The sequence below is a fragment of the Phaethon lepturus genome, unplaced genomic scaffold (genome assembly GCF_000687285.1).
Source record: "Phaethon lepturus isolate BGI_N335 unplaced genomic scaffold, ASM68728v1 scaffold5199, whole genome shotgun sequence".
In the NCBI taxonomy this organism is placed as follows: domain Eukaryota; kingdom Metazoa; phylum Chordata; class Aves; order Phaethontiformes; family Phaethontidae; genus Phaethon; species Phaethon lepturus.
Window position 1 is genome coordinate 21,585 of NW_010561103.1, and position 11,389 is coordinate 32,973.

Below are 11,389 nucleotides of genomic sequence, written 5' to 3' on the forward strand. Positions count from 1 at the left end.
ATTGTTTAGTAGCATCCGTCATGTTTCTGTCCTGAAGAGGTTCACTTGAGTGCTTATGGTTGGAGTTTATGAAAGCTGAGAGTCCAGCCTCCGCTTCTCTTTTCCTCCAGTTCCCTTCTGGCACAGCATCCCATTCCTGCGAATCTGAGGGGAACGGTGGCACCAAGAACGGCTACTTCCCACTTGTCCCACAGCACAGGAGCTGCTGCTGCTCGTGTGCTGGTGTCCTCCATCAGAGGACATCCTGTCAAAAAAATGGTCTAGTGTTATGTTGTCCTGCTGTCCTGGGTTTATCAGATTAACCAGCAGCAGACACGGTCTGTCCTACAAACACAGGACCTGATCCAAAGCCCACTGAAGTCACTAGGAGCTGTGCGTGCATCAGAACCATGAATATTAGCTTATCCAAACCATTTTTATACAAAGATTTAAAAAATTATAAGAAAAGGGTTAAGAGAAAAGCAGTCTTAGGATGGTTTTGGTGTGGGGTCTTTGGACGAGTCTGGTCTAAAGCCCACTGTGTCAAGGGGGTCTTTTTTCAGCACTCTTTGGACCACACCCTTAAAATACGGTCGCAGCAATATCACCACCATATTACATGATTGCTTCTCACCCTGCACTCAGTTGGAAAGTATTCAAGACAAGCCCAAATTTATACCAAAATATTTGTCATGTGTTTCAGATAAGGTATAATAAACTTTGAGCACAGCAGAACAGATTTTATGGCCAACATTTCCTTTTAAACTCATTTGTCTTCCTCCCTTTTCACTCTCACGCCCCTGCACCCTCACGTTTTCTTCTTCACGTGACAGCGTTGCTTTAGTACCTTCAATAAGGTACTTTGCTTTAGTAGCCTCGGAGAGCGAAGCAAGCACAAGCGCCTTGTGAAGTGTGACTGACCTCTGAGTGCAGCCCTTCTGCTTTGCTGCTGTTTGTAGGTGACCCAGGAGCCCTCGCTGGCCCTGCAGCTCACCTAGTCGGCTGAAAGCTGGCAGCAAGTGAAGCAGAAACATGGCCTTCGTTAGCTTTTTGATCCCCTGCTTTGTGATCGGCACTGATATCGCTTTCTCTTGCCAGAATACCGATGACTTCGTGGGTGCCAGTTCTCCAGGGGACATTGTTATTGGAGGCTTGTTTGCGGTTCATAGCGAAATGCTGCATCCAGAAGAATACCCCATCAAGCCAGTAATTCAGAATTGCGCTGGGTGAGTAATACTGGGAATTACCTTTGTAGCAAAGAAGGCGTCACTGACATCAGGCATGTACTTGTTATATTAAGATCAACAAAATCTGTTTCTTTTGCGTTTCTTGGTCTTTAAAAAGACCTTGGACATCACAGAAATTGCATGTAAATTAATACAGAATGACAAAGTATGGCTAAGTTACAGTAAAAAATACTGTGGCTGCCTGAGGAAGGGAATGAGCGTTTGATCTTATTTCAGTCTTCATATGCAATCTAATAGCTCTGGAGGATTGTGCTGAACAATCAATTAATCTCCATGTAAATGCTAATTTGTTGCTCTATGTCTGAAGTACTCTGCTGTGCAGTTGTTCATTATTTGTTATGAAGTTGACCTACATGATTTGAACACGGGCAGACTGTTCCATTTTGCCTAAGGACATATTAAAGTATGTCCCCCACCTCACAGGGCAGCTCAGTTGTAATCTATGATAGTACCTTGCCGACTAGATCATAATTATTGCTGTCATTACTGTAATTATTTCACTTTTTATTATAATTGTGGCATTTTGTTAGAGGGTAGACTATATACAAACACCATGTCATGTATGCATTCAGGTTCAGACTGTGCATCAGAATATTTATTTTGTTGGCTCCAAATCCTACTGTGCTTAAAACATCCATTTCTCTGGAAAGAATGCAGAGGAAACCTGGTAAAGGGCTTAATTTAAAGTATATAGTGAAGGTTTCCAAAGCCCAGACATTCCAAATGTTCATTTTCTTTAATTTTATTACAGGTGCAAATCCTCAAATTTTATTTGGATTTTACTTGCAACTTAATCCCGCATCTGTATCTAATAATCGGATGGACATGCAGGTATCCATCTGGATTTATTTCAAAATTATGACAAAATTGACAATTTCATCAGTCTTCCATTATTTTTCTACAGAGTTATAAATTGTCTTAGGTCTATTTGAAATTTAATTTGCTTTGCAAGATTTGTAAACATCAGAGACGCTTGCCTGAGAGGAGGGTTAGTTGTATTGCAGACATTTTGTGCCAGCACAGTTCTGATTAAGCACCTGCTATAATATCCATGGAGATACGGGAATAGCTGTACTAACTTCATCGGGTTTACAGAGGATTTTAGGAACATTGATGCAATCACTAGAAGACGTCAACTTCTGAAATATTTTCTTCTATTCTTAAATATTTAGTCCTTTCTTTTCCCTGTTTTGTGCTTTTGGTGAAAGTAAATAAATTTTTAAAAAGCTTGTTGGGCAGATGGAGTAAACTGAAACAGTCCCACTGACTTTGACAGCTTCCTGAAGATATCACTTGCAATTTTTCATGTACCATGAAACTTTGGTGTTTAGTACCTGTTTTTTTCCAAAGATCATTTTAATTCAGGTATCTTTTCAATTTTGTTTTTATTTTGCTTAATCTCCTACTTAGGTGAGACAAAAATGTATGATTTCTAATCTTTTGTACACTAAAACCCAAGCAAATCACACAAAACATACCATCCATCATTTTCTTTAGTAGTTGTCAAGTTCTAAGGGATATGCTCAAAACGGACTTTGCTTTGGCCTTGTTCCCAGCAACGTTTTTCTAAAATAAAACTTCTGTTTTTCCTGACAGCTTCGAAATTCAAATTTTTCTTCAGACACTTGCAATGATACATGCTATTGAAACGATCAACAATTCAACGCTGTTATCTGGAGTTACTCTGGGCTACGAAATCTATGACACGTGTGCAGAAGTTACAAAAGCCATGGCATCTGCTCTGAGGTTTCTGTCTAAATACAATTCTTCTGAGGATGTTGTAGAGTTCAAGTGTAACTACTCAGACTACATCCCGAGAATTAAGGCAGTCACTGGAGCCAGCTACTCCGAGGTGTCGATGGCAGTTTCAAGGCTGTTGGCTTTGCAACTAATCCCACAGGTAGTTTTGAGGGTTTTATTTCGATTTTGGACAGAGGGTCAAATTTACCACGCTTAGAATAAAGGTGTGGCTCGGACCATAGGGATTGCAAAAGCCACATGTTTGCTGCAGGGCAGGATTTGGCTCAGCCTAAGGACGTCAGGAGGGGTGTCATTCAACTCCAAGCAGAGGGCTTGATTCATTTGCCTAAACAAAGGCAGTAAGGACTATTTCATATGCCCGAGGCACATGAGTCCAAGTGCTATTTCAGGATGATGCTGGGCTCTTGCCGGCCTGGCAGTGCCATCAGTGAGTCCTGCATGGCTGGGCCAGTTCCTCCAGGGTACCTTGGATGACACTCAAGGACTTTGTTCGGGCAACAAAGTTACACCTGCCACATCTAGTCTGGTGGGCTGTGAATATGACAATACCCATTCTCAAGCTGAAAAAAAAGAAAAAAAAAGACAAAATCAAACTTGGCCAGAAATTTGGAAATTCTCTCCTGCCTGAGAGAGATTAGATTCCGGAGTTGATTATAACCATGGACAGGGAAGTGAGGAATATTGCTCTAAAACACAGTTTTACTCCTGTTACTCTTCAAGCAGTTGTACAAAAGAGGAAATACAACTCTCTAGATCCACACTGGTCCCTCCCAAAACATCCTCCTCTACTTCTGACCTCTCTAGGACTCATACAGTCACACGCTTGCACTTAGGCCAGTGCTTACATTTCTACTTTCACCATTATAAAAGAATTGGGGTCAAGGCCAGGACCAACAAGGAAAAAGGGGATCCACTTCCACACCATCCTGTGTTGCACATTGGGTTTGGGAACTTGGCATAAATTACCTCACTGCAAAGTAATAACATGGTAACCAAACACGTGGGAAAGACATAAAATCTGAACTAAACGTAACCCGTAACTTCTAACTAAATCTTCTCTTCAGTATGAGAAGAAGTATGAAAATTAAGGTGCCACACTTGAACATAATCAAAAGGCAAGCGATGAAGCAAATCTGCATTGGGACGTAGAGATGGAAAAGGTGATCCAGCAGATTTTTCTCATCAACAGCATCTGTAATCTTCTGACATCAGTAAGATGTGGTATCCCCTCCAGACAGGGGACTGTCATTTTGGAAAGCTCAGATTTATTTTTTAAGAACTGTCAAGCCATGTAGGAAATACAAGTGTAGGAAAAAAGTTCCTACAAACAAATAGAAAAGGATTAAAACTGGAGAGATTTAAATAACAATGTTCCACTTACGTTTTCCTAGATACATTCACAAGAAACAGGTGTTCTTGTGAAGATTTATATAAAGGATTTATATGAAAGAATCATAGCATTCTGTAGTATTGGTGGTTGTTTGTTTTTCTGGGAGGTTCGTCTGACAGACTTAATGATCCTTTTAAAATACAGTACTTAAATCTTGGAGAGAAAATGTATATGTGGGTGAACCGTACTAACATATTTACCAATAGAAAAATACTGCAAAATGTAAGGGTACTAGGAATTTGAATAATAAGTCAAACAATATTTAATGCTACCAATGTTTTAAATACTGTTTTGAATAGCACGTTGATGGTATCTTAACAGAATAAACCAAAATCCTTATACTGGCATAATTGCCATATCCATTTTGAAAGGTTTTATTCTCCGCCTTCACTGAATTAATTATGTGGATGAGGATGAAAATGGTGGAATTGGTACTGGGCATGAGTCTGCATCTGAGCAGCAGGGTGAGGGAACCTGCCCCATTTGGCTGCACCGCGTTGATGCTCACTCACAGGAGGAGGAAGCCCCGGGTCAGGCTGGATGAAAGCACAATCATGGCAGTTTTGGATCTCCTGGCATCCTTTGCAGGAGACCTCTTCAGTAACTGAATTGTTCGCTCTCCCTAGGTCAGTCCTGCATCATCAGCTGAAATCCTCAGTGACAAGATCCGGTTTCCTTCTTTCTTCAGGACTGTCCCCAGTGATTTCCATCAGACAAGAGCAATGGCCCACTTGATCTGTGAGTCTGGGTGGAATTGGATTGGAGTAATAGCCACTGATGATGACAATGGGCGGTTTGCTCTGGAGAGCTTTGGGGTCCAGGCCATGTCAAACAACGTTTGCATAGCTTTTAAAGAAATGCTGCCTGCCTATCTCTCTGACAACACCTTTCACACCAAAGTTGATCACGCAATTGAGAAGATTGTCAAGGAAACCAGAGTAAATGTTATTGTTGTTTTTATGAGACAATTCCATGTGCTCAAACTATTTAAGAAGGCAATTGAGAGGAATGTAAATAAAATCTGGATTGCAAGTGATAACTGGTCGGCTGCAGTCAAAATCAGTACGATTCCCAATATCAGACAGCTGGGGACCATTGTGGGATTTGGGTTTAAAAGTGGAGACATCTCCACATTCCAAGACTTTCTGAGAAACCTTCATGAAAAGCCCACTGACAACAACAAGTTTTTACACGAATATATTACGCTTTTGTCAGTCTGTGCACACCTGGAATACCACGATTTTCAAACATGTATTTCAAACCAGTCCCAAGATGATCTACTGCAAAATGTTGAAAATGCACATCAGATCTGGAGACATGATTTTTTGAATGCTAACATTGAACCAGGATTTATCCACAGTACTATACTTGCAGTCTATGCCATTGCTCACGCCATTAAAGTGCAATGCAAAGACAGAAACTGCAAGGATCCCTCTGCCTTCACTCCCTGGGAGGTATGATGTTAATTCTTTCAGGTTTCATTCTCTCGGCAAAACTTGCATCTCATTTTTGCTCCCACATTCCTGGATTTACTAGCTTGGTCCTTTTTTTATTCCTGTTCCTGCCTTTCTTCACCAACTGAAATCACAGACTATGTGCTAGAGCAGCAGTATCTAACTGCTGCAGTGCTGAGAACCAGAATCCAGTTTTGTCTCCCCTTTTTTGGCCCATGTAGACACAGAAGCTCCTGGTGCTAAGCCATGGCTGTGTTCTGCTGTAGATAATGATTATTGCATTTCACATACAGGTAGCTAACTGATTGTGAGTAACTGCATACCCACCGTCTCTTTCTTCATGGGTGCAATAGCAATGGCTGTGAACACGTGACTCCACAAGTGCAGAAGGGATCTTCAGCTCTTGGGTTTCATCAGCTGCCCCAACACTTTGCCCATCACCTTCAAAGAGCACCCAGAGCAGGCACCATCTTGGATGAAGGCTCCAGTCTGTAGGCTCCTTGCTGGAACCTCTTGCTTGCTACTCGTGGGATAGAATAAAATGTATAGTCATTATACATTTGTAATGTGTATAAATGTAATGTATACATTTATACATATAGTCACTATACATTTATAGTTATAGTGGATTTACCAGCTATTCAGCTACTAGTGGTTGGTCCTGTTGCTGCAAACCACTGTAAAACACAGCAATGAGTGCTCTTGTGAGATGGGGATATTGCAGGATGGGAGCATTCATGGAAGAGTTTCAATTTTCCTCTCTCATCATTGTCTCTGTTTTGTCTGAATGCAGGTATTTTCCTCTGTAATGAATCTTCACTTGAAAGTAAAAATGCAACAGGCTATTCCTCTGTCTGATCTTGATTTATACAGACTGATAGGAAAGTTAGACACAATCATCAAGATGAGTGAGGTACTTGTTATCAAACTCTACCGGGCAAAAAAAGAAGAGCAAAAAGCATAAAAGTAAGCCTGGCCTGACCTTTTACCCAAGAACCTGCTCAGGAGTATTCACTTTTACACACTTTTACTCAGAGGATTAAACAAAGTTCATTTAAAAGTCAACCAACCACTGATGCACTCTGACTTGCTCTGACCTCTTATCCTAGGTCAGGGCAGGTCAACCAAGATAGGAGATTCGTCAGACTCTTACATGAATTTGTTAATGCACATGGGAAAAATTTAGGCCTGCTCTACAGGGGATGCAACTTTATGGAGCTGCATTTACATCATTGCTGAATTAAATCCCAAACCACCCAAATTAAAAATCCTATTAAGAGTCTAAGAACTCATGAAGAAAACTGAAAGAAATAGTTATTCACCCTACGCTGCTTTCATAATATATTTCCTCTATACTAAATTTAAACCCTCCAAAAATGGATATATATACACACAGCTTAGGATGCAACTAATCCATAACACACATCTCCATATAAAGAGAAATGACAGAGGCATTGGTGTTATTTTGCCTTTGCAAAAATAACCATCAATTAAATCAAAATGTTGCTAATTATTAGCCCCTTCTGTCTGAAGCTCAAGATGTATTCCATGTAAGAGCATGCTTTTCAAAAGGCAGTCAAATTCACCAAAACCTTAGAGTTTTTTCTTGTTAACTAATCCCCGTTGCCAAAAATTGTTAGACCTGCAAAGGGTTAAAGCCTTTACTTCAAATAAGAACCACGGTGGCTAATGAAAGTCCTTCTATGGTCTCCCCATGAACTGGGAGTGCCTTAACCTGTCCTTTTCTAGATTCACGCAGAACTTTTTGATCTGGCTGTTTGTGATGAGGGAGAGAGGAATTTCACTCTGTTGAACAGAATGGGTTGCAAGATGAAGCTGGACAGTCGCCCTATCCAAGCATGCTTGTTCTGATACTTCCCACAGTCTATGAAAGATGGCCTAGCTCTTTGCTTCCGTTGTGCCACTGATCACTTCACCTGAGCAAACTGGCACGTTCACTTAACCCTTCTGAGTCTCACCTTGCAATACACGATATCAGTCAGACTCAAAGCTGAGAACAACGTTAGAGTAGGTAGTTCCAGACGTGCTGGGGGAGGTTACTCTGGAAGCAAATGTTGTCCAGATCGACTCTGGTGAAAGTAAAGAAACAACAGCAGCATCATTCACGGTTGTTCTTTACAAGAAGTTACGAAATAGTTCCAAAATGCCTTTATTTCTTGCAAGCAAAAAGTCTTTTCTGTCCCATGATTGTACCAAAATTTCCAAGGTAAAAAATACTGACTTGAGTATTTGTACACATTGCATAGAGTTAAGAAATTAAGATTTTTTTAATTGATAGATTTTTAAGGTCAACAGGATTGTCTGAATAATGTAATTCTGTGTAGAATGTCAGATTAAACTGTTATAAAAATGACTTTTAATTTTAAGATTTCTTTTACTCCTAAAAAGCAACATTTCTTTTTAACTTGATATTATCATACAGATGTTAAACTATTGAGTTTATCACACTGACATGGTACTGATGTCTGTTATCATTCCTTATGTTCAGCTCCTTGAAGAACTTAAAAAAGTTACAGTCATTGATGATGATAAAGAAATCAAGTTTGACTCCACTGGAGATATGAGCACCAGTTATGATGTACTACTTTGGAAAGAAATTGATGGCCACATGGAAATCACCACCATGGCAGAATATGACCCAGAGAAGGGTGACTTCATCTTTGAGGATGAGGAGAAAAAAAAGGAATTTCTGGATTTAAAGGTAACTTTTAATTTGTTGACATAACATGTGAAATTTGCTTCATATGTTTTCTTGTGCCTCCAGTATTTGCAACTGAAGTATGTATCAGCTAGAAATCTCTCTTGTGGTTTCATGTTCTCCTTTTAGAGCAAAGAATCCTCTCCGGGTTTATTTGACCACCTTCATGCACCCTGAGAAGCACGTTAGCCTGTAAGCAGGCGCAGTGATTTGAAATTGAGTTATTTCTCCAGAATACACCCAGAAAGTTTCCTAAGATGAGCAAATCAGAAGTTATGTCTGTCCTAAGGATGCTATTCCAGAATCTTGAAAAGGGGTTTTAAAATAAAAAATTACTGTGTGTAAAAGCCCCCTCTCTTACATAACACCACCATTTATTTTGTACATGAAGACTCATCTCTGTTGACTTCACTGTTTAAAAAAACAGTTTTATTGACTATTTGCTCCTGTTAGAGCTGGGGTCAGCATGACTACAGGAGGCTGAGATAGGTGGCACCACCTGGAGCCTTGGCGGTGGTGTAGACAGGACTAGTGGGTGGCCCCGGCCAGTTCCAGCTGGACAATCTGTCATCTGTGCATGGGTGGAGGTTGTGGTTCATTGTGCAGCTCTGTGCCGCAAAGCCTTCACCACTAACGGGACGGGGAGAGGCTGCGTGCTAGGTGGGCTGGATTCGAGTCTCAGGTGGTAGAAAAGACTGAGGACAGAAGAAAACCTTAAACCTTGTCCCTCTTTATGGCATTGCCCAGGATGGCAAGGAAATGTCTCCATCTCCTTGTGAGCACCACCCTGGAGGGAGAAGAAATAGTAGTGGCCCTCAGGACTGCTTCTCCATCTTACAAAAAATTGTCTTTGGAAGGAGGACCTAAACTCAGACCTCAAGCGAAGGCCCTGATCACACCCCCAGAGTCGTGCTTCAGAACTCAGGGATGAGCTGCCAAGGGTTGGGAACGTTGGAGCTGCAGTGCAAAGCACCCACTGAGGTGTGTCGCTTGCGCCAAGCTGTCTCCACCAGACTCGGAGCAGCCGAGCAGGGTTTCAGGATCTCACTTGTGAAGCAGTCCACTCGAATCCCCCATCATATACTTCCAGGCTTTCTTTGGAGCTGATCCTCAGCAGTCTAAATCTCAGGTTCAAAGCTGGATGAGACAATTAGATCTGGATTTTAAAGGTACAGACGGTTCCACTGACTGCCATTCAGGGCCAAAAAATAAAATTATGAGGTAGATAGTGCCCCATCCTGTCATTTGTTGACTGTGTGGAGAAGACACAAGAAAGATGGAGCCTACAATGCCTTTTTTCAGCATAGCTTTCAGATTCCCTTAGAATTCATTAGATATGAAAAAAAGAGTGCAAATTGCAGAATCACTGGAGGTTATTTTAATAATTCTTAGTAATCAGTTGGGCCTGAGTTGATTTTTTTTGTTCTCTGCAAACTGCAGAAGGTTCAGTCAACATGCTCCCAGCACTGCAGGCCAGGACAGATGAAAAAGGTTACAGAAAGTCCACACACATGCTGCTATGAGTGTGTTTACTGCCCAGAAAACCATTACAGCAATCAAACAGGTAAGGAATTGTGATCCAAATAAAGGTTTATTAGACATCAATACAATTGTTTTGGCTGGGTATAATGTGCCTTGGCAACCTTGGGTATAACTTTGGAATGGAATTTAAATATTTGTTTATGCTCAGTTTCCCCAGTACGAGTGTTCAGCCTATAATACTTGGTTAAAATGCTTTTTGGAAGACCAAATGTAAAGCAGTTAGGCTTTCCAGTTGACCAGGATTATCCTCTGTCAGGATGGAAAGTCTGGCTGACTTACCGGTGACTCTCGTCAAAATAGAGCCTTGCTTCCCTGTCTTCTGCAGTACGCCCAGTCCAACGAGGAAGAAATTTTTCACAGTGAGGGTGGTGAGACACTGGCACAGGTTGCCCAGAGAAGCTGTGGGTGCCCCATCCCTGGAAGTGCTCAAGGCCAGGTTGGATGGGGCTTTGAGCAACCTGGTCTAGTGGAAGATGTCCCTTGCTGGGGGGTTGGACGAGATGATTTTTGAAGGTCCTTCCCAGCCCAAACTGCTCTATGAGTCTATGAAGTTCAAGGGTTGTGTATTTTGCTTACCAGCATATTTTTGTCTTACCAGGGAGTACTGCGAAGTTTGGTATAACTGTACAGTAACATTTTCTAGTACCAAATCTGATGTGCACTTTACCACTGGTTTATTTCTAGGTTTGAGCAAAAGTTTTTAAAGGAGAAAATTGAATATGGACGAGAGAGATGGAATTAAGAAAATTGTGGTACCGTGTACTTTTAATATCCTGAAAGCAGAAGGAAATTAAATTTTATCTTTTTAATTCAAATAATTGTGAAATTTCTCCATATCAGAGCATAGGAATATTAAAGCCAAAGTAACCTCTCAAAGCATAATCCAAAGCAATGTTTATTCTTGCTGCTCTATTTCAAAAGCTATCTGTAAAGAGAAAGTTGGGGTTTTTTCTTGTCAAAATAGGAAAAAGAAAGAAACATAATTCCAATTTCTGCAAGAGAATTGATTTACTCTCAAGTCCTGGTTCAAGTTTCCCTTAAAGTTTGCCTGTCCAGTGCTCTGGCCAGGTTACGTATCGCCAGTCAGCGATGACCAAGGTGGTTTCAGGACCCTGCTCATTCTCCCTGCCCCCTCCCTGCCCCTGCCTGCAGGCAGCCCCTGCTCCCAGCCGGCAGGCATTCCTCCTTTGCTCCTGCTGCCACCACAGCCACCACAGTCACCGCTGCCAGTGATGACACCACTGCCACCACAGCCACCACTGCCACCACTGCCAGCAATGCCACAACTGCCACCACC

The 11,389-nt window shown here is 41.4% G+C and overlaps 1 protein-coding gene across 1 annotated transcript in view; it reads left to right on the forward strand.

Annotated features, from left to right (window-relative positions):
- Positions 1–1,011: 1,011 nt before the first annotated feature.
- Positions 1,012–11,389, forward strand: part of GPRC6A (G protein-coupled receptor, class C, group 6, member A) — an 11,954-nt gene continuing 1,576 nt past the window's right edge. The window contains exons 1-5 of the mRNA XM_010293873.1: positions 1,012–1,205; positions 2,823–3,126; positions 5,004–5,831; positions 8,341–8,553; positions 9,991–10,114. Coding sequence (XP_010292175.1) covers positions 1,012–1,205; positions 2,823–3,126; positions 5,004–5,831; positions 8,341–8,553; positions 9,991–10,114 — 1,663 coding nt within the window. The remainder of the gene's footprint in view (positions 1,206–2,822; positions 3,127–5,003; positions 5,832–8,340; positions 8,554–9,990; positions 10,115–11,389) is intronic.